The sequence below is a fragment of the Bactrocera dorsalis genome, chromosome 2 (genome assembly GCF_023373825.1).
Source record: "Bactrocera dorsalis isolate Fly_Bdor chromosome 2, ASM2337382v1, whole genome shotgun sequence".
In the NCBI taxonomy this organism is placed as follows: domain Eukaryota; kingdom Metazoa; phylum Arthropoda; class Insecta; order Diptera; family Tephritidae; genus Bactrocera; species Bactrocera dorsalis.
The window spans coordinates 11,908,265-11,930,970 of NC_064304.1; the positions used below are offsets into that span (position 1 = coordinate 11,908,265).

The following is a 22,706-nucleotide window of genomic DNA, read 5'->3' on the forward strand; positions in this document are numbered from 1 at the left end:
TTCGTCATATGTTAGTACCAACTCGGTGGACAAGAAATTTTTAAAATTATTTTACATGTCAATGTCATGACCTAATATGCCCCAACCTACACATTAACATAAAAGTTGGCGCACCCTGTACAGACATGTAAATGCGAGTGATAACATATGTACTTAATTGTAAACGTTTATGTCTGTATAACAGTTATTCTTTAATACACATGTTTTTAAATGTTTTTTGGTATTCATTTAAATCAATTGAAATGATTATTCAACATGCGTTTAATCATACTATTACATTTCTTTGGTTTATATTTTTTTCAGTTCATATTTTATAAATACAAAAATGATTCTCAAGACTGCGCAACTTTTTGGTTTAAGCGCGAACATAATGTAAAATACTCTTTAACTTTTGAAGTCAAACTCAGAAGACTTACGCCAGCTTTAAACTTAGAACCTTAAGTTAAAACAGCAGAAAAATATATCGGTAGCAAATATTGGTAAAAAAAAACAAATTCTACTTAAGATTAATAAAATAGAAAATAAAACGCAAAATATTAAAATTTTCATCCATATTTATTTTGTCGCCTTCAAAGTAATCCCCAGCAGACGTAACACACCTATTTCAACGATTTTTCAAGTCGCTCGAAACAACGGGTCCAATAATTGTTGACTTGTTTGCATATCAAACTCATAAACCCATGTCTCAGCTTAGTTTTTGTTTATCGCAAAACTGTCAGGGTATGTAAAGTTCCTGGAAGTTCGGAGCAAGATATTTCGATAATTTGAAATATAATATAGAGCGCACAATGCTGACTAACAGCTTTTTATTTTGTTATTTTAGAGACACTGTGCTTCCTATATGCAATAAAAAACTCCAAAAAGCTCATAAGTACTCTATCATACAAATAATCATTTTAGTGAAGTTTAGAGAAATGTTAATTAAGAAACTTAATTATCATAAGCAATATTTATTTTAAGCCAATCCTGCACTTTCTTTACTTTATTAAGTAAATATATAATCCTGTAGCAGGGAAATGTTATCTTTATAAGAAAGTTTTGTATGCCAATGCACAAATATTTCTTATTCTGCAATTAAAGTATGACTTTGAGATTTTCTGACCCTTAAGGAAAGTTTCATTTTGGTTTTTTTCTAATGCAGAAATACCAGAATTTTATAGCTAAATCTGGGAATTATTCATAATTTCGAAATTCCACATATAATATTATCAATTTTGTCCCCTTCAAAGTAATCACTCCCAGAATTCACTTCAGCCAGCGTTTTTTCCAATCCTCGAACCACAAAACACTTAAAAAATTAAATTTTTGCGATCTTGTTTGAATCTTCTTTCGATGCAGTTTTTATCTACTTAAGCGAAGCGTAGCGTCGCTATTTCATGATCGTCTTCAGTTTAGATGACAAAAAAAAATGACAGTGGGCCAGGCTTGGGGAAGACGGTGGCTGCGACAGCATAAATGTGTTGTTTTTGGTTTAATATCGCGCACAAGAACGATGCGTGAGCAGGGGTGAATAAAAATTCCTTTAAATTTTACATAAATTGGTGCGCTTCTTTTGCCCGGGTCATGTTTCTATTGTTATAACTGAGCTTTGGTTTCCACGTTATGATCCTCTAGAGTATAGTAGATCTGGGTCGTCGCTGGCTGAGTCCAATATCTCCTTAGCAATGTGCATTAAACGGCCCTTTTCAGCATAAACTAGGGATATGAGTATCAATATAAAGCAACAAAACAATCAAAAAATGAATACACGTAGCTCGCGAAAATTCAAAATTCATTATTTCACCGATCGGATATGTAATAGGAACTGTTACGATAGTGTGAAAATGGATGAAATCGAATGGTAACCCCGGTCATTCCCTATATAATGGTACTGTTAAAAATTACTAAAAGCGTTGAATACGCCAGAGACATTAAATTTTTCTCCCGAGAGGGCTTAAATGGGGCCGGGATTAAAATTTAACGTTGGTCGTGACACCGCCTACTTTTAGGGAAAATCACATATCTCGAGACGCGACCCACCGATTTCAACCAAAGTTGGTACGTGACATTCCTCTGACATTTTTATGTTACAAATCGGACTACAGCCACGCCTGCTTCCCATATCCCATTTGAAAGTTTCAATTTCCAGTACATAAATCGAGAACGAATTAATATGTCAAAAAAAAAAAACTTTGCAGGAAAAGCGCATTTGAGATGTGCCTAATTATGACAAAAAATTGCGTAAATCGACCCCAAACTGATCAAGCTCCTAGGTACAGAATATGTGAACTCAATGCTGATAGTCGACTTTTTAAATGTTAGTCCATGTATGAGATATATAATTGAAATTCAGACAAAATCCTTTCCTGATAGTAGTATGTGTGTGTGTAATACAAACAGGTTGAATAGCGTGAATACTTCCCTTAGTCCCCATATATCTAATATAAAGATTACATTCCGGCTCACTTTATACCGCATAAAATCGGGTGAATACTAGCCCTAGACACCATATTACTAACAGGCCTTCTGTTCCAGAAGGTACTTCCTTACCTTTGGTTCTGCCAAGTTGCAGGCGTATGAAATGTTCGACTATACCTAAACATGGCTCTTCTTTCCTTGTTTGTGTCTTATTTTTGTTGTTGTTATTGTATGAACAATATCCTCTAGAAGAGAGTTTTCGTTTGGTTTCACCCACAAAGATGTCTAAAACCGTTGCGTGGTTGGAGGACCTTTGTCGGAGATTTTTTATATAAAAAATATTCTTTTTTGCTTCAAAGATTTCGTTTTACTTTTAATAATATAATGGCAGTACTAATTTGCTTCTGATACTGCGTTTTATTGAAACGAACTTTCTAAGCTATTTGATAAATCTGAGTATTTATTAAAATTATATTTTTTTTGACATTTATACATTATACTATAAAAAATGTGGAGGAATAAATTTGTTTTAATGAAAAACTATTTTATTAAAACTAACAAAATGAATGGAAATAAACTATAAGTAATTTATAATTTTTTAAATTTATATTTAACATAAAATTTTTTCTTTATATTTAATATTAACATAAGTTTATTTTTGCTGAGTATCATATGAGCAAATCTTAAATAGAAAATGATGATTTAAATAGTTGTAATATAAAAAATATAGTTAAGTTAATATATACTCACTACAAACAATATTTTAAATGAATTTTTGGAGAAAAAAATTATATTTTTGGAACTTTCCTTGTGACTTTTCGAGTATTCGCAAGGCATTGTTCAACCAAAATATTTGTAGAAGATTTAGACTAGCCACTATTTGATTTACATAGCTTTGCGTGTGTATGTGTATGCGTGTGCATATGTATTGGTGTTTATTTGCTTTAATTACTTTCGCCATTGTTTACTTTGCTTAACCGTTAGATTGCGTGCGCATTTACTATTTACAAATATTTATTTAATATCAATTATTCCACAATAATTAACACCTAGAATATTTTTATATTGTATGTACTATTATATTTATTTGTTTTGCCTTTTTCATTTAATTTCTTTGCTTATTTGCTAAATGTGTTTTTTCTCGTTTTTGTTGTTTTTTCTCACTTATGCATAATTAACATGGTAAATTGTACAGAACAGAATTAACAATATTCAATTACAAACATGCAAGTCTCGCATTCTTCAATATGCCGTTGAAAAAAGACAAAAACAACAACAAAAAGTTATTTACTTTTCGCTCATTTATTTGCCAACAGCAGTTCAATTCTTAAGCTCTGCCTAATTAACTTAATTATCGTGTAGACACTATGTATGCGCGTGTATATATGCATGTGTGTTTGTGTGTGCTTGTGTTTTTCATTACTTAAATAAACTGACTTATAGTATCGTCTCTCCGCCGCGTGCGCTTTTTGTGCCTTTACCGCTTCGCTTTCGCCTTTGCAATTAAAAGCTTTTGTTGCATCGCCTATAATTATGCTTCGCTCCTCGCTCCTACTTTTGGTCTCTCATATAGCTTGGCTCAGCTTTTTCACAGGTTATCCTTCAGCCAATAGCTTCCATCTCGCCACCTCGACCGCCATCGTCTTCATTGTATTAATGCGTTCGATTTTCCGCGATTGAACTATCTGCTGGCGTTGGTGGCTGGCTTCAGCCTTAATGTGCTGTAAGCAGCGGCGAGGCCAGCTGTCATGCCGAGGAGCAGCGCTTGCGAGCGCCAAACAGCAGCTGCCAATACTGTCAATTTCAATGGACGCGCTATGCTCTGCGTCGTGCATGTGGCCGTTGTCGTGGCGGCGGAGCTGGCCGCCGAGAAGTATTCGAAGAAATTACGCAGACTAGAGCCGGATGACAATGTCACTGTGTAAAGAAGAAGAAGAAAAGAAATAAGTTGCAGATGAAGCAGGAAAATATTGAGAAGAGCATAAAAGACAATGATAAAATTAAAGAATGTCCAAGAGATTACAAGTTAATACAATGGGTGGATAAACAATGCCGGCGACGGCAGAAAATGTTGCAGCGCCAGTTGAGTTCTTGAAAGTGGGGAATAAGCGGACGCTTTTAAAACGGCACACAATGTAACAACTTTTGTTAATTTTTAATAATGCAGAAAAGGTAAAAGTGGAAGAAGATTAAGTTTTACGACTAAAGGTTGGTTCAAGAAGTCGGATTTTTGTTTTATCTTAATGTAAGTGGCGAGGTTTCCATATGCTTTAATGTAATCCCGGTCAGTGTATTACTTATGCACGGAGTTAAAATGGTCGATTTAAACGGTAGTTGCTGTTTTAGTTTATGGTAGAGGCCTTAGCATGTTTTAAATATTTACTTAATTGTACTTCGATGGTCTCAAATTGCTGCTATTATTTAAGTAGCGCCGAGCCTTAGAAAAGTTCGTCAAACTAACTGTTATCCTTTAACTTAATATATCTTTTAAGCTATAGTATCCTTTAAGTTGTTTTGAATAAAACTGACTCGAGCTTCTTTATTGTATTATTATAAAATTGTAATCCTCAAAGAGACCTTGATCTAAATCTAAATTGATAGAGTCAGAAAATTTGCGTTAATTTACTCAATTAGTCACCTCAAACTTTTTTTTTATTTTTCTTAATGTGTTCAGTTACTATACAAAAAAAATGTTAAATTAGAAAAACATTTAAAATAAGTACACTCACTTAATTTACTCAATTAAATATTTAAAATTTCTGTATTGTGTTTAATTTACCATATTGACACCAAAAATAAATAAACTTTCTATAATGTCAATTTGAAACTCCTTATTTTGAAAATATTTTCTTGGTTGAAAAATAAAGTTAAGTAATTTTACTTATAAAATATTTCATTACTGTGTTAATTGAGATCAATTAGCTAGACGGTAAATTCAGATTTTACTATTAAATTTAAAAGTATATTTCCCTGTACTTCTTATGATTTTTTGTTTTGAGATAAGTCAGACCTGTCCTTAGAAACAATCGCTCATGTCTTTTCATCATTGAACTAATCACTGTAAGCTCTACTTTAATTATACCACCCATTGTTAATTATGTAGAAAATAACCAGTGTTTCAATTAGGGGGGTTAGAAAAGTTATTTTTTTTTTTAATAAAACAAAATCGGTTTGTGATATCAATGAAATTCTTTATTCCTGTGAAAGTACACTCGATACACAGAACTCGATTTCTTTTGCAAGGCCACCCAGGCACGCTTGCAGAAGCCCAGTCGGTGAATCCAATTTTGGACGGTTTTCAAGCATAAATCGCCCGATACTGCTGCAATTTGTGCGATATTCGTACGAAGTTCATCAATCGTCGCTGGCTTGTTGGCATAGACCATAGACTTGACGTAGCTTCACAGGAAATAGTCTAACCGTGTCAAATAGCACCTCCGAGGCGGCCAATTGACTGAATCATTTCGTGAGATAGCACGTTCACCAAACTTGGCTTTCAATAACTCGAGTGTGACATTTAGCTGTCCTGTCAGAACCACATATTATCCAAAATTCGGCCAAAAATATTCAATTATCATTGAGCGGAGCAATTCCCATTCATAGTAACATGCCGGTCTTGATCATCACGGAAGAGGTACGGCCCAATGACGCGGACGGCCCATAAACCACACCAAACCTTAATTTTTTCGGGATGCAATGGTGCCTCATTGAGTACGTGCGGATTGCTGCCTGATCAATGACGCATATTTTGTTTATTGACGAAGCCATTCAGCCAGAAATGAGCTTTATCACTGAAGATGATTTTTCAATGAAAATCCGGATCATTTCAAGTTGTTGCTCAGCCAAATTCATAAACATACGACGGCTCTGGTGGTCAAGCGGCTTTAGTTCTTGCGTCGATTTGTCCTTTTAAGGATGTAGGCCAAGATCTTTCGCAACAACGTCGTCACACAGATGCCCAACGCTTGAAAAAGACATGTGAGAGACTGATTTGGGTCGTCCTCAATTGATGCGTTAGCGGCAGCAATATTCTCGACACTATTGGGTCTGTGAGTTCCACTAGATGTTCAACTGTTGATCTGACAGGTCGATTATGATGACCATATATTGGACAAAATGCTCTTAAAGTTGAGGCTGCTGACTCCGAATGTCGGTAGTAAATTTTAATAATTTCGACTCGTTGATGGATCGTTTCCATGATGAAATGGCCAACCTTACGCTAGAGAAATGTCAAAAGAGCGGGAAAAAATATGGCGTAGTTTGCTGTCCCTTTTGTAGCGTCCCTATTGAAAACCCAGTTATATGCACTGTTTTTAATTGCCCCTAATAGTTTTTTTACGAAGCCATGAAAAACGGTTGCAAAATTTTGATTTGATTTGGCTCTTTCAAATTTTTTGCTCTGTGGGCATAAGTATATTTTCAAACATTCGAGTTTATTTAAGGATTTATGAGACGTCAACGGTGGGTAGAAGTTTTCGAATACCTTTACTAATATTATTAAAAGGAGGCATATACTTATTATAATCAACGTTATTTTTGAGAAAGGGCTCTTAAGGGGTACTAAAATTTCAAATGAATTTTATTGTAGAAGTTTGAATATCATTTTAGCAAATAGTTTCATTTAGGGAAATTAGAATAAAACTGGCTTTGTTTTGCGATTTAAGAACTATTAACATTGAACATACTTAAATTTAAGGCGCTAAATGAAAAAAAACATTGAAATACTTTCACCCTCACCTCACACTCAATATGTTTTCTACTTTAATTGCCTAAATCTACCTTTACTATTCTTTATTTATTCCCATCGATGCAGTGAAAGTTTAAATTGCATAGATGCACTAGATTTGCGCCCTCGCCGCTGCAACACTCGCCCACACACGCATACATTCCTCACGTGATATGCTTGTTTGTTAGCAATATTATTGTTTTCGCTTTTATAGTTTCAGTTTTGATTGGATCCCTCGAGTCTGCTGCATAGAGTTGTGAGTCATGGCGCACATATACACATCTACATGTATGTACGTGCAACAAGCGGCGGCACAACTGCGCTGGTTGGAGTATTGCGTTTAGTTGTTTAGTTGCGCAGTTGCCGAAGGGACTTGCATTGAGCTTTGGAACATAAAAAGTTATGGTAGCCAACAATGTTGCAACATAACCAGAGCAGATAAAGAAAAAATGCAACAAATATCTGCAACTAGTGTGTGAATGTTGGAGGAAGAAGAAGAATAGCAAATGGAAAAAAAAATTGATGAAAAGAACACACAATATAAATAGAAATTAAACTACGAGTAAAAAACGGCGCTGAAAAGCGCAGTGAAGGCATTCACACATATATACGTATATTTGTATATATATGTATATTGCAACTGTATATTCCAGTGCGTATCGGCAGCAGTTCGAAGTAACAGTTGTTAGGGAATTCGCCGCAAACAAATTGCAAATCGCTTACGGCTCACATTGGCATTTGCGCATGTGATGGAACTTTTTCTATGTGTATATATATACGTACATATGTATGTATATATGTCTCAGTGTATGTGGCCGTTTGCTGGGAATTAGATTTCATCGTTGGGGCTCCCCAAGTGATTTATGTATGTATGTATTTGTATGCATCATGGAGAGGGCTGCTGAACAAGCGCTAACACACATACACAGGCACGCTAAAATTCATGTACACACCGAACACATACAAGCATAGGACGCGCGCTCAACACAAAACTTTTGCCGGGTCCCATCTGCTTATTCATTTGCTCGTTTGTTAGCTTGTTTCTATTTTGTAACACCGGCGGCGACCTGTGGCTTTGGGGCTCAACTTCCCAATTTTCCACGCTCTGCACCTTGCCTGCGCTGCCACTCGGCACTTAATTCCACTTTTCTGTTTAATTCCGCTTTTGTCGCTCGGAGCGCAGGTATGAGCAGCACTGCGCCGCCGCTCCCCCGCCAATTTATTGGTTGAGTTGTAGTTTAAGCGCATTTTTGGTGGCGTTTTGTGTGTCGCTACGGGAAATTTGTAAGTTATGCCAAGTTGAAGCCGCATGCCACACTTAGCAACATGCGACTCTAATCAAATTAAAATGAGCGCATTTTCTTTGTTGCTGCTGCTTTCGAGTTATGCGTGCGCCGTTAAAATGCTTCCAGCTCGGTGTTGACGGCAAGCATTTGCTGCATGCATGAAGAGGTAGTCAGTACAACCGATTGAAAGGCGATTTTGATTGGCACTTTCCCAATGGCTTTACAACAAGTGTGCCCGTGTGTGCAAAAGATAAACTGTAATTGCAATTTCAGTGCATCAGAAGCATTTTAGATAAAATTAAGTTTGAAAACTTTCCAGTAGAATACGAAAGTTGTAGATAATGCCATTAAAGCATATTTTTTTTTTTAATTTCATTTTTATAAAGAAAAAATTTCGGGATCCCGAAATATATCAAGACTTATTGATTTGCATGTTTTCATTTATTCCCATTATTTTAATGACAAAAAACATATAGGAAACAGCAACAACAAGAAAACCCAGTATTACTTTTACAAATAACGGGACCCCGAATGTTAGCGATCAAAATTATTAATTTCACTTCTTCCCGTCCTTATATTTTGAAAACTTTTATATTAAAAAAAAATGTTGTAGAAAGAAAAAAATACACGATTACTTTTATAAACGATCGGAAAATTAAATCCCGTATTTTCGGGACTGATTTTACCATAGTTTTCTTGCCTAATAAAAAAAGTTTAGTGAAGTATTTGATTGATTGATTACGTTACGAATCCTAAAACTGAAATCCCGAAATTTCGGTATCAAAATTATCAAATTTTTTTTATCATAAAGTTTGAGATACCAAAAGTAAGTAACGAAAAACGTAACACCGTAAGCGAGTATCAGCCAGAAAAAACCACCTATTAGTTTAATTACGGGATCCCGAAAGTTGAATTTCAAAATTTCGGGATTGTCGGAAGCAAATTTTATCTTGTGTTTAAAAATGTTTATTTCAAAAAGTAACTAAGGAATATAAAAATGCAGTAACAGTGAGAAAAATTCCTGTAGCAATGCAATCAATTTGTATACTCAAGCTATCAAGTTATTTTACATATCTTAAAAACATGTTTTGAAAATTTCAATTTTACAAAATAAGTAACGAATAAAAGTAATTATATCAGTAAAAGTTATAAATATGTGTATTATTAAGTATACGATTTTTTAAAACGGGATCGCGAGAGTTGAATCCCGAAATTTCAGTACTGAAATTTTACAGTTTTACTTTATTGAAGACTTTAAAAAACTTAACATAAACTTCATGGAGATAATGCCTAAAGTTGAATCCCGAAATTTCGGGACTGAAATTTTACTGTTTTTTTAACACTTTAAAAACTTAGCACATAACTTCGTGGACACAACTAGTTATTGCAGTGCAACAAGTGCCGCAAATCAGCAAATTTAATAAAGCTTTTGAAAGACATTTTGTAATAGACATTTCTGATTGCTTTAAGTTCGTTCAACCGATTTATAATTGAAATATGCATGCATACATATGTTGAAATGTATTCTAAGCCACAGGCAATACTACGAGTATCATAGCACTTCATTCACTGTTGTCTCGAAAATTAAAAATTGAGAAACAATATACAGCTTAAATACAATTTCTTCGAAATTTATTGAGCGACTTTTTACATGACAGTTAACATGCTATTTCAATATTAACAAAAATGCCACAAACACTTGACGCAAACAAATCCATTTGGCTTGACTTCGAATCATGTAAATAAAATATAGACATAACAGTACATGCAACAGCAATTGCAGACACATTTAATTGCAAATCAAAAATTCTTAAAGTGTATTTTCGGCAAGTTTCATTTGTACAACAAGACAGCTTTGTTGTATTGCAGGGGATTTATCAACCAAAATATACAACAACAAAGTATGCACAGACAGCGAAAGGAGAGGCCGGCGAATAAGTGCTGAAATAATAATTTTTAAACAATCTCATTATATCACGAGCAAAATTAAATGGCCGCCGGGGAATAACTTCACGAAATGTCACTAGAAATTTAATAAGAAAACATGCGGCGAAACAAAGACTACGACAGCGCGGGGGAAAAAGAATCAGAATGCAAACAGTAAATAAATTAAAATGGGGTCATTCGGCGCCAAGCATGGCAGCGCACTGCTCTACCGACTGACATTCAGACGGTCAGACAAAAATTTGAATGAAATCAAATGAGCAGTTGGGGAATTCAATAAACGCGCCAGCGTTGTCAACGCGTGTCAAGTTCGGCAAATTGAAATTGGATACAGACAGCTTAGAGGTTCAAGTGGAAATTAAATTAAACAAGAGTTCAAATATTAACTGCTGTTTATTGAAAGATTGAATGTTAAAAGTGGTCAGCTATCACTGTTGCTAATTTTTGAGAGAGTTTCTGATGAAGTGAGTTCAAATGGTTTGCTGTTGGGTCAAATGATTTATGAAGCTCTTGTCCTTGATTTTTTGAAATCATAATTTAAGTAATAAATACCTTTTCAGCTTCCATGTGCCATTACATTAAGGTCAAAAAACAACTCTAATTGGCAATTAAGAAAATTGAAGCTCTTTGACACCTAATTTAAACTAAGTTTGCTGCAAAAAGGATGCAATTAGTACTTAATTGACAGTCAATTAGCTTAAAATTTGAAAGCTACCCTCAAAAGTGTGTGGAGTTGTCAGTTAAACGTCTACAGCGTGACTATTGGGTGACGCTAATAGAATCGATTTTTAGTTGGTTCTTATCTCCAAAAGACGTGTCATATATTTGACAGCTGACAGGTTATTAGTTCGCGATTTATATCAATTTGAGTGAAGTAATTTTTGTTATTGTGAAAATATTGATACAAGAAATTTCGCAAGTTGATAAGACATTGCTTTTTGAAGAGAAAAAATACAGCTGAAGCAAAAACTTCACGATAAAGTCCACAAAATAATTTCGGATGACCGTAAAATGAATGTATTTCAGATAGAAGGCACTGTAATGACATCAACTGAATGTGTATATCACATCGTTTGCGAATCTTTGGGTATGAGAAAGCTCTGTGCGAAGTAGGCGCGAGCTCATGATTTGTCATCCGAGTGAACATGCTTAAAATCGCGTAATTATGTAACAATCGGCTGGGAAGGTTATGGGGTCTATATTTTGGGATGCGCATAAAATAATTGTTATTGGAGAGTTTGACGAAGGGGGGCACAAAAATGGTATCGAAGTCAGTGTATCATTATTCAAGAGCGCCTACGAACTCTAGACTAACAAACGAGTTAGAAAGAATGCTTCCTGCCTATCTAATAAAAAGTGCTAAGCTACAAACCAGATATCTCATTTCACTCTCTCTACCTGGGTGCTTTTCGTAAATCAAATCAGCAGGGATATGAACTACAAAAAGGTAAAATATGATATTGTTGCATTAACAATTGCCAAATTAGTTGCATTTACATCTCCGCTCGATGCAAATCGTAATTTAAATGCCCAAAAGTATGCTTAAGCCAAATTAATTCGTTTTACCAAAATGAGCAAATATGGAAAAAACTAAAATGAGTACGAAAGTGTGGCACTAAAGTAAGACTAAAAACCGTAAAAGCAACAACAACATATCCGGAGAGCAGCATGTAAAGGGCACGACTATAAATTAGTTGAAACCGCCAATAAATACAGAGAGCTATAAATAAAATAGGGTTTAGCAGGCGAAATTTACTACAAAAGGTACACCGACTACTTTTCGCTCTCTCTAATGAATGAGAGTTGGTTTTGGAAGATGCTGCTATTTAAATTGTTATAAATAATAGAGTGAGTGGGCTAGAGTTACAATAATATTGCTTACAAATTAGGGTGGGCGATTATTTTTAATTGAGTTATAAAATAAAAAAGAAATTGTCCTAAAATAGTAAAATTTCGTTTTTTACACGCTTAGGTTTACGAAAAAATCGTCAAAGTCCATTTTGCAGAGCATTCAATTTCCTAAAAAGTCTATGAAAGGAAATACAAGCATGTTTCAAAGTAAAAGACTGCGATAGCGCGATGTGAATTTTTCTATCTGATAGTAAGAAAAAATATATAGTAGACCGTAAGGCCGTGGTGTCGTTATAAGTGGGAGTTCATACATAGAGATATTTTCGGGGTGTCTATCAACAAATTTTCCAGAATATAAAGTGTAAAAGAACATTCGATTTTTTGCGCATACTCTAATATACATCTTCAAAAACAAAATCAATTATATACAAGTTATAAAAAAATATGAAAATTACATAGAATTTGGTGAAAACAATATTTACACCATGTATTTCTTTAATGAACCTGATTAAAAGGTCACAATTTATATTAAAAACGTATTTAAAAATATTTATCTTCTACAAAAGTCTACACGAAAAGTCACTTTGTTCTACTAATACTCAAACTAAACCTAAAACATACTCTGCACCCTTTGGGAAAAGGGACAAAAGTAAAGTGAAATGTCACAAAAACTACACACCGCAGCGCCGACAACAAAGCAGCGCGCTATATTTTTTATTTTTTTTTGTGATTTCCTAACAAAAGCCATGCTTTGAAGCAGCGCAGCGGGACAGCAAATCTATTTTCCATACGCTTATCATGGCTTGGAAAGGAAACTGCTTTGATCTTGTGGTGAAACAAAAGAATTGCTGGTAGGTTACCACTATTTTATGATTAGAACTTTTTGCGTGACAGGTGGGTATATACATGCATACATAAGTACACATATGTGTTTGAAAATGCTTTTAGAAATTTATTCATAGAGATTGATGTGTATATAAATTTATATATGTATATACATTAGGGTGTTTTTTTTTAACTATTAATTTTTTTCAGTCCCGTCACGAAATTTCCTTGGAAATACCCTAAAAAAAATTCCCTGAAAATTTTAGCCCTTAATATTAACATTAAGAACTGGACCAAGGCCTGTAAAAATTTTCCATAGAAAATACACTACAATCGTGAGTTTTTATCTTTAAATTCCTACAGATCAGAGGTATTTTATGGCATCGCTTTGACTTTAGACGCATATTTCTCAGAATTGTTCACTCTACAAAAGTGCCCAGTGCAACAAAGTCGTAACTCACACCGGCGAGGTAGTACGGGGCTCTAAACCTGATTTTTCCATGAAATTCGCATTTTTTTGTATTTATCTCGTAAATGACAAGAGCTATAAAAAAATTTAAATGACAAATTTGTAGGAAATTTTATTTGCTATAAAAAACGTTCGAGGTCAAAATCGCTATCATTAACACTTGTTGAGATATTCGGCTGTTTTAAGTAAGGCTGTATGCAATTTTCATAGATTTTTTAATGCATACCATCTATAAATTCTATAAAACCACCTTTAGTGGAAAAAATCAAAGATTAATTTTGCCTTTTCTCAGTTTACAAATCTGTCTTAAGCCGAGCCTGAACGATTGAGGCAAGCTAGCGCCGTCTTTAAACGTGTTTTTCTCGAAACTCGGCTGGCAAGATTTCTCGAGAACTACTCAATAGATTTCATGAAATTGTACACAGGTTTTTGGTATACAATTCTTAAAGACTTTGGAGAAAATTTTTTTGCCGATTACAACAATTTCAAAAAAAAAAAAATGGCAAAATTTTCACTGGAATTTTCACATTCTGGTAAAAATGTCTACCAAAAATCCAATTTTCAGTTTTTTCCGTATTTTCATTTTAAATGATCCTGCAAGGAGTTATGCAGCCAACGCCAAAATTCCAAAAATTTCAGAGTTTATTTATAAATAGTGCATTTGTAACAAAAAAAAATTGTAATTAAATATTTAATTTTTTATATGAGGAAACATTTTTTTCTAGCTCATTGAATTAAAATTTTTCCTCTGAACCTGCTTCCAATGACTTCTCAATGTATTCCAAGTAAATTGCTCAACAAAATAATAACGAAGGAAGCATAGGTGGTTGTGCCATTTGAACGCCAGCTCACCGCCAAAAGAGAATTTAATAAAGTTAAATGCATAATCAGCGAATCTTCAGGAAAAACTTGCCACATAACTTACCTCTCCAGCCATATACAAATATACATTTTCACATTAATATAACTAGAAATGCTTATGTTTGCATTTAGGTAGACAAACTCACCTCGTGCGGGCACTGGATCCTTTTGCGGTGTGCCCAATTCGATTTCCTTGTACTCCTGATACAAATTACCAATTTGTGCTGTGCAACGCAAAACCAAACCGCCATTGCCACCAGCAACACCACCGCCACTACCAACACCTGTATTATAGGATACACCCATAGCCGACTGACTGCCGCCCAGGTGATTCATCAAGTGCTGGGTATTAATGCCGGCAACGAAATGTGCTGCATGCAATTGCAGTTTCAGGCTCAGTCTCGACGCTATTAAATTGTCAACCGTTCTGATGTATTGCGTTTCGCCCGTTGATACCTGCAAAGTGGATAAGAATAATAAAATAGAATGTGCTACAACAAAAGCAAAAAAAGAATCAACAAAAATACAGAGACATAAATGTTAAGCAGTTGAAGGTATAGAGCAATGGCAAGTAGTAGTTAAGAGCTGGTAAGTAGTTGTAGTTATAGTTGTTGTTGCTGCGCTAGTGTACGAAAATAGACGAAAAGACCTATGCAAATTGTCATGTAAGTGTATGGAAGTGCATGAGTAACATTGCTTGTTATACCGTTAATCGCTATTTGTATTTGTGTTCGTTTTTCACATATGTGTGTTTGCGCCTACGTGTATGCTTCAATTCATGGCTGGACAAAGCACCGATTAAGCACAATATACTCAACTCTGCTTAGCCAGGCCTTTAGCATTAACTCGGCTGCGGCACATCAAGTGCAGCAAATTTTTTTGTATTTCGTTTTTGTTGTTCCTTTGTTTCGTGTGGCCATTTACAGTTTGCTTTGTAAATTATAGTTGTGTCGTGATTAACGTCATTCGGTGTGAATGTGTTGACACTAATTAATTTGAAAATATTGCACCTAAAGTGAGCAAGAAATAGACGTTGCGGACTCATTGGGACAAATGTAGGTAGAGTACTTGAGTTAGGAGTGGAGTGAATTTAGTTGAAATTAGCAAAATTATTTAAGGAGTTCACGAAAAATTGTTGAATATTAAGATCCAGTTTTTCTTAGACAAAGCTATTGTTGTTGCTGAAGTTAATTGAAGTGAGAAAATTTTTTGGGATGGAAAAAATTGTTCAGGCCTTGAGATCTTCTGTAGTTATAACTTTGTATTTTTGTATTCTGAAAATGGCATACTTAATGCATCGAAGGAAAGGTCGATACCCTGGGAAATATACACATAAATGCAGTGGCGGATTTAGAGGGGGGAGTTTGGGGAAATTGTACTACTACTTTGTTAGTTGCTTTCCATACAGTCATTTAATTCGGCATATTAATTTCTTTAAATATATATTTTAAATAATTTTTTGTTTTTAATTTAATTTCAGTACCCCCGTAACTTCCTGCCACTTATAGTAGTATAACGGTAAAAAGATATATATCATATTTGCGGTACTGACATTATTCGCTCATATCCTTTAATATTTCGCGTTACTTGCAACAACAAACCACTCGAACCAGAATAACCAAGCCAGCCGTTTTTGGTCACTCATACGCAATGGCGCACCACTCTTACGCGTTGTAGGACAAGACAAACAAGAGCATTTACGATAAAACGCACATGCGCCTGCCACAAACGCTATGTTTATAAAAATTAAAAAAAAAATTACAAGCGAAGAAATCGAAAAATAACAACAAAGAAAATTGGTAAGCGAAACAGGATGCGTGGCGTGGAGCGAAGTGGATACCAATTGCAATTTGTCCGATAGTTATTACAGCGATGGAGAAGCAACTAAAGCAGGCGATGGTCAACAAGAGAGCACGCGTGGCAACACGTGACGCTGTGTGTGTATATGTGTGGTCATGTAAGAGTTGCGATTGTGTGCGAATGTGGGCAACCATGCGACCAAACAACAAACCAACGAGCAATAAGCACATTTTCGCCGAACAACACTGTATATGGTTGTCAGCGTTGTTGCAAGTAACGCAGAGGGTTTTGTTGTTTTTTAAGTAACGGTTTTATATATAAAAACACGAGTTCATATTTTTATTTTTTTTTTTGCATTCGTTTTTGACTCTTTAAGTGCATTGACGTTTTGGCAACTCTTACCGTGCCAAAAATGCAACAACAACAGCAAAAACAAACACCCAAACATATTCACATATATAGTAAGTATCGCCCCTTTATGCATTCATATCGCAACTGCTTTCCGGTCAGCGAGGCGTCCAAAACCGTCCGATCGGATGCACTTCGTCATGCACGTTGTTTGTTGTGCAACAATAACGCCAAATGGCTCAGCATTGGTGCATTCATCGGTAGCATGCTTGTTTATGTGTTTTGAGTGTGTGTGACACGCGGACAAGAAACCGGATTTGCTTGGCTTGCAGTGTGGTTGAGCTTAGCTGGCTCTCGCTTGGGTCTCCTGCTTTGCTTGTGGTGACAGACGCGGTTTCGGGTTTAACCTCAGGTTGACGCTGCAAGCGCACGCATGCCTGCACTTGCAACATAAATAACTGATTATATAGCACTTACGTACATATAAACTTCATCTTAACAGTCAGCTGTATATACATTCATAGTATAGTGTTTGAGTCTTTTCTCTTTTTAGATTTTCACTTTATTTAATGCGTCCGTCCAATCAACTGCTGCGTCCGCTGTCAACACATATCGCAATTTTTATTTCCGCACAAATGGTTGCACGTTGCGTTCTAATTTGATGGTTGCTTCGTAGCAAGCATCATGCATAAAGTGTGGCTTGAGATTTGATTGGTGAAGTTTTAGAATTTATGATTCTAGGTTAACGGGTTTATATAGTTACTTTATGTCGAAAATAAATTTCTAGTTCTAATTTCGAATGTTTTCCGCTGAAATATTACACAATGTTAATATAATAGTTGTGGAATATATGGCTTGACTTATGTCACTTCTTCTTTTGATTCTTTTTTGCGCTCTTCTATTTTGTTCTAAAAATTCTAAGTTTACTCGAAAGATTTTATGTAATAAACTACGTAACGCTAACGGATCTCCTATCCATTACTATTCTGCAGTTATTGAGACTGAAGTTCCTGTCCTAGCAAGCTCATCAGCCTTACAGTTTTTTGCGCTGTGCCCAGGCACTTCAAGCAGTCTAATTATAAAATAGCTCGATGACATACGGAGCTTTTATATCTACTCTTAAGAACACAATCATCAATTAAAGGCGAGTATCACTGCCTTACTATGGGTATGGCTAGTAACCATCCTGTTGGAGGCTGCGCTACAGAGCAATATATTTAGTGCTTCTTTTATAGCAGCCACCTGCGTTTTTAAGACAGTGTAGTATTCAGAAGGCCTAAAACTTGATCTGATGGAAAGTTCATGACAGTGAGATTGATGTCGGTGGAAGAGACCAACCCACCCGCAAGCATCCTCGCCATCCCTGAAAGAGTTCACCGCCACACTCAATAAAGAAAATATATCTCTTTTGGGGAATATTTTTTTTTTTAATTTTGAACTTTCAGTTTATACGGCAGTTAGGAAGGCAATCCACGCGTGCAAAATTTTAATGTGATAACTCAGAAATAGCGACCAGTTTGCATGTATAAAGGCAGATAAATGGACAGCCGAACATGACTAAATCGACTCAGTTCGTTCAGCTGACCATTTATATCTATACTTTGTAGGGTCTCCGAAGTATCTTTGTGAATGATATAGTTTCTGCTAGATGGCTTATGAAAGAAGCAGTTCCTTCATTTCCAGTTCCGTTCCTTTGGTTGATACTTTTAGAATAACTGCAGAGAAATAAAAACTTTCAAACTAACCCTTGTTATACTTCATTATGCTCCGATGTTAACTTATTGTAGACGCAAAATCTACTTTCTCAAGATTCCTAAAACAAACCACATCATTACTGAAACAGATAATTTTATGGATAATTTCTGGCTATCCGCTTCCTGGAAGACATTTTTTGCCCCAATTCTTTGACGAGTGAGCAGCATGAAGTTGACAAATGAAATGTCTAGAGCAAGGCATCAGGGAATCAGCGCGTTAGCAAGACTACGCTGAAAGCATCTGGAAGATGTATCGATAGCGATGCCACAGAGTCTGCTGAATTTTGCGCCAGGCGCAGGTATCCTTCCTCATGGACCTAATAACCGAATTCCATCTGGAAATGCAAAGAACCAAAACCAGCTTATGCGTGGCTCATTAGCCCACCAGACTAATCGAACCTAACCTTTGTCAGCTTAAAATAAAAGTATTATTTAGTGAGCCAAAAGGCTTTTTATTTAAAGTGGAAGTTTGCACCTTCATGCCAAGTACTTATACCTAAACTGAAGATTTGTATGGGACATAGTTTATTGATTAATGAAACTATGAGCCTAACTGTAGACCACTAAAGTAGGCAATATTTTATTTAACTTTCTTCACTTTGTACCACAGTTTTTCCAATAAAAAGCTGTAAAGTAATGTCTTTTTTCTTTCTAGTTAACCAACTTTTGTTGTATAAGTTTAACCAAACCATTTTTCATCCCAACCAAATATTTAGATTTTGTTTATTTACAATGTTGTTATTATCTTTCAACTCATACAGTGATCCGCAATGATGTTTCTCGTTCAAAAAATTCTTAGTGTAACCAGTGAAAATCCAATACCATTTTCTGCAGCTTTCTACATAACAAATTTATATTTTTTCTACCAAATCATTTGTAATACAACTCTGCGGCATTTCCTTTGCGGAAAAAATAACAAAAATCCAATATGAACAAAACTACAACAATAAAAACTACGAAACCTAAAAGCACTTACGGTAAACCTGCGAGCAAGTGAAGCGAAAAAAGCCTTGCTATGCGCGGAAGTCTAAGCCTACCGAGAAAATAAGAGAAACTAAATATCCGCTTCCAATACCGCAAATAGAGTTTTATTATTTCTCCAAATGCGCCAGCAGATTTTCAGCTTCCGTCACGAGCTTTGTATGCAAATACGCCGTTTTTCCGCTGCTTCTTCGCTTGCTTCGTTTGTATTTTTTCATCTTTATCCTTTTTTTTCTTATTTTGCAGCACTTCTGCATATGAAGTGTAACGGGAAACACACGCGCCCACACATATGTGTGGCTGTGGGGGATTTGAGAAAAAAGTAGAGAGGAAACCTTATTGTTAACACCTGCAGCGATATACCGATGTGTGGGTGTGTTTGTGAGCTCCGCTGTGGCGCGACAAAACAACCGAACTGACACGGTGACAGGCGAAAACATGGTTGCTCAAACGGCACACCTCCTCTCCGCCGGCCGCGGAATGTTGTGGCGGTGCGCGTGCAAATTTCCTGCTGTGCTGCGTTTATTACAATGTTGCTTTTGTTTTCCACGGAAACCTTATTGCATTTGCCATTCCCTTTCTTCAAACACTTTTTTCGCATGACTTGCGGTTATTTGTCGTTCATTGGAATTTCCATTTTGATTACTTTTTTTATTTTTCTTCCCTTGAAATCAATTGTTTCATTTGCTCGGCGATGTTGCTACATGCTGTTGCATGTGTGGGATAGTGGAACGTTTCCACAGTATGGGTTGTGCTGGGTTTCTTGTTAACTATAGTTATGCAGTTTTTTGGAAAATTTAAAAAAAATTTTAGAATTATCAGAGATTCTTGATTGAATGTCACTTTCGTTACACTCTGAAGTTGCTTTAGATTATGTTGATAATTGTTTTTGAAAATTATTCTTGAAGGAAGTCTTCTACATCATAGCTTAGATGCTTTAAAAGATGGTACAACTGATTAAAGAGATGTTGGTTTAAAAAAAAATATATTAATTTTCGATATTGTTGGTGAAATAAAAGTATTAATCCATATATATCTAATTATTTCATTACAAATATGAGACATTGGTGAATATTTGCCCAAAAAATTATTATATCTAATACTTTCATACGAACAAGTTATAAGAAATGAGTTTTTGAAACAAATTGATCCTAGCGCCATCTATGGACAAAAATTTGATCGACAAATTTTGATATACTGAACTGCTAAACATTTTAGACATCTACCAAATCGTGTCCTAATAAAATGTTTCAGGAATACTGCTCAAAATGCAATAGAACACTATTCAGGATGTTTAAGAACATAGTCCACTTACTGAGTAGTCACTTTTAGCTGATTAGCGTTACGTTCGGCCGAGGACTAATTGCTCAGGAACATTATGGAAGACTAGGAAGATGGTATTACGAGTATTGTTGTCAGAAATTCATCAAAATAAATATTTTCCATTGGATAGAAGACTTATTTCTCTGAGATAAAAAAAAATAAATTTTCGGAAATATTGTATTTGTAAATAGATATTTGATTATTTTACTATTAGTATGGCGAAAGTGGTAGTCTATCAAAATTTTAACAAAAATACTATTTCTCAAAAAATAATTCTACATCCCAAATGCATTAAAAGTCATTTGGCCACCTAACTCTCTTAAATAATAAAGATCAATGAAAGTGTTGCCTACATGCAGGCGCATTGTTCGAAACGCTTTATTAAATTGAGTTCGAACTATACCTGCAAACGAAAGCCATAAAAGCACAAAGCTCCAATAAAGCATACTCAAATAACTGCTTTTTCGATAGAGAACTTCAATTTCCGCTATTTTATGAGCTGCAGTATTTGAACACTTGAAACGATTTCGAAATTATAGCGTTAACAAATGGCTAGTAGCCAAAAAAAAAAATAGAAATGTGTTGAAGAGTCGAAATAAATTCGTTTGATGGCACTTTAAAATTCTGCAAAAACATTAAATATCTTTTTCAAAACTCGAAAGCAGCACACTCAATGCGCGCGTACATTTGTAACGGTTAAAAACCACTTGAAGTAATCTTCTTAAGTACGCTTTCGCTTTTCAAATTGCAACTAGCATTACTTTTTATAAATAACGGTACATGCGTTTTTGCGTTTTCGCTGCGAGCACTTGCGAGCATTTACACTTTTATTTTTAGTTTTTTTTTTTACTTCTTCATGCCACAAAAGCTAAAAAGTCTCATTAAAGTGCTAATTATTCTCTAAAAGGCATACAAAACTCATATGTGTTTGTGTGCGTGTGGCTGTGAGTGTGTGTGTTTGGGCGCCTGTGCATAAACATATAAAAACAAATGCTTAGAATAACGATGTTAAGTGGTTACATTCGTTGCGCAATCGCGCAATTGAGGTCAAGGAAAGCGAACTGCGAATGGCTCAGCGCTTACAGAGAAACCGCAACGACCACAAGAAGTCTCCAGGCAGCTGATAGCTAATGTGGCCGCTTGCAACAACGGTACATAAAGAATGTGTGGTGCCGTGCGCGCTTGCACCCGTGAAGTGCAACAATGCTGGCGGCGCCTTAATGACCGTCATTTAGTGGGAAATGCGGTCAAGTTTCTATACGCTTTCGAGAAATATACAAATAGTAGGTGTAGTGGTGAAGTTCTTGCTGGAAAAAGGGTATCATGGGTAATTAAAAAATATATATATTCTTACCACAAAATATTTTTGTATATGTATTTGTGACTTCAGTGTTAAAAAAGTTTTGAAATCTTTCATCGAAAAGAGAGGATATATTTTCAATTTTGTATCATTTGTGAGAAAAAGATTAATTTAGGATCTTCAGAGAGTTGGAATAAGGAAACTTAATTTCGATGATCGTCCTTTTATAATTATCCAAAGAAAAGATTGTCATATAAATAAAAGCCGTCTCTTTTCAAATATTTTCCATATAATAAAAATAATGGATGCACTTTTTCATTTGTTAAGTCGATTTTCAGGTGAAATTAGAGTGATTGCTTTAAAAAAAACTTGTTTGTTTACATTTTTTTCCCTTTGTAGTGTCTAAGTCAGCTGTGATAATGTAACAGATTACCAACGCTGGCAAGTAGATGTCGCAAAATCAGAGTCGCACAGAGAAGAGTTCAATGAAGTGATTTAGAACTGTCCTTTTTGTATGGCGAAATCTTGATAAATTTATAAGATTAGTGGGATAAACCACTCAACAGCCGAAATCGTGTGATTAAGTGTCGGTCTGAACATAGTATTAGCTAGTGAATTATATCATTGTTAGTGAGGTGACTTTTGTTATTGTGAAATAAATTAATAAACGGGATTCCCATGTGTTGATGAAATATTGAGTTTTGAGGAGAGAAACAAAAACTTAGCTTGGTGATGAGTTCCTGGACATTTCCACAGGAAAATCAATCATCAGGATTGGCTAAATTTGAATGTGGCGAAATGAGCTTCTAGGATGATGAAGAAAATGAGCACTCTAAAACGT

The 22,706-nt window shown here is 35.2% G+C and overlaps 1 protein-coding gene across 1 annotated transcript in view; it reads right to left on the reverse strand.

Moving 5' to 3' along the window:
- Positions 1–3,055: 3,055 nt before the first annotated feature.
- Positions 3,056–22,706, reverse strand: part of LOC105227563 (uncharacterized) — a 183,588-nt gene continuing 163,937 nt past the window's right edge. The window contains exons 6-7 of the mRNA XM_049450566.1: positions 14,506–14,815; positions 3,056–4,314 (exon numbers count right to left, since the gene is read on the reverse strand). Coding sequence (XP_049306523.1) covers positions 4,079–4,314; positions 14,506–14,815 — 546 coding nt within the window. The 3' untranslated portion in view covers positions 3,056–4,078. The remainder of the gene's footprint in view (positions 4,315–14,505; positions 14,816–22,706) is intronic.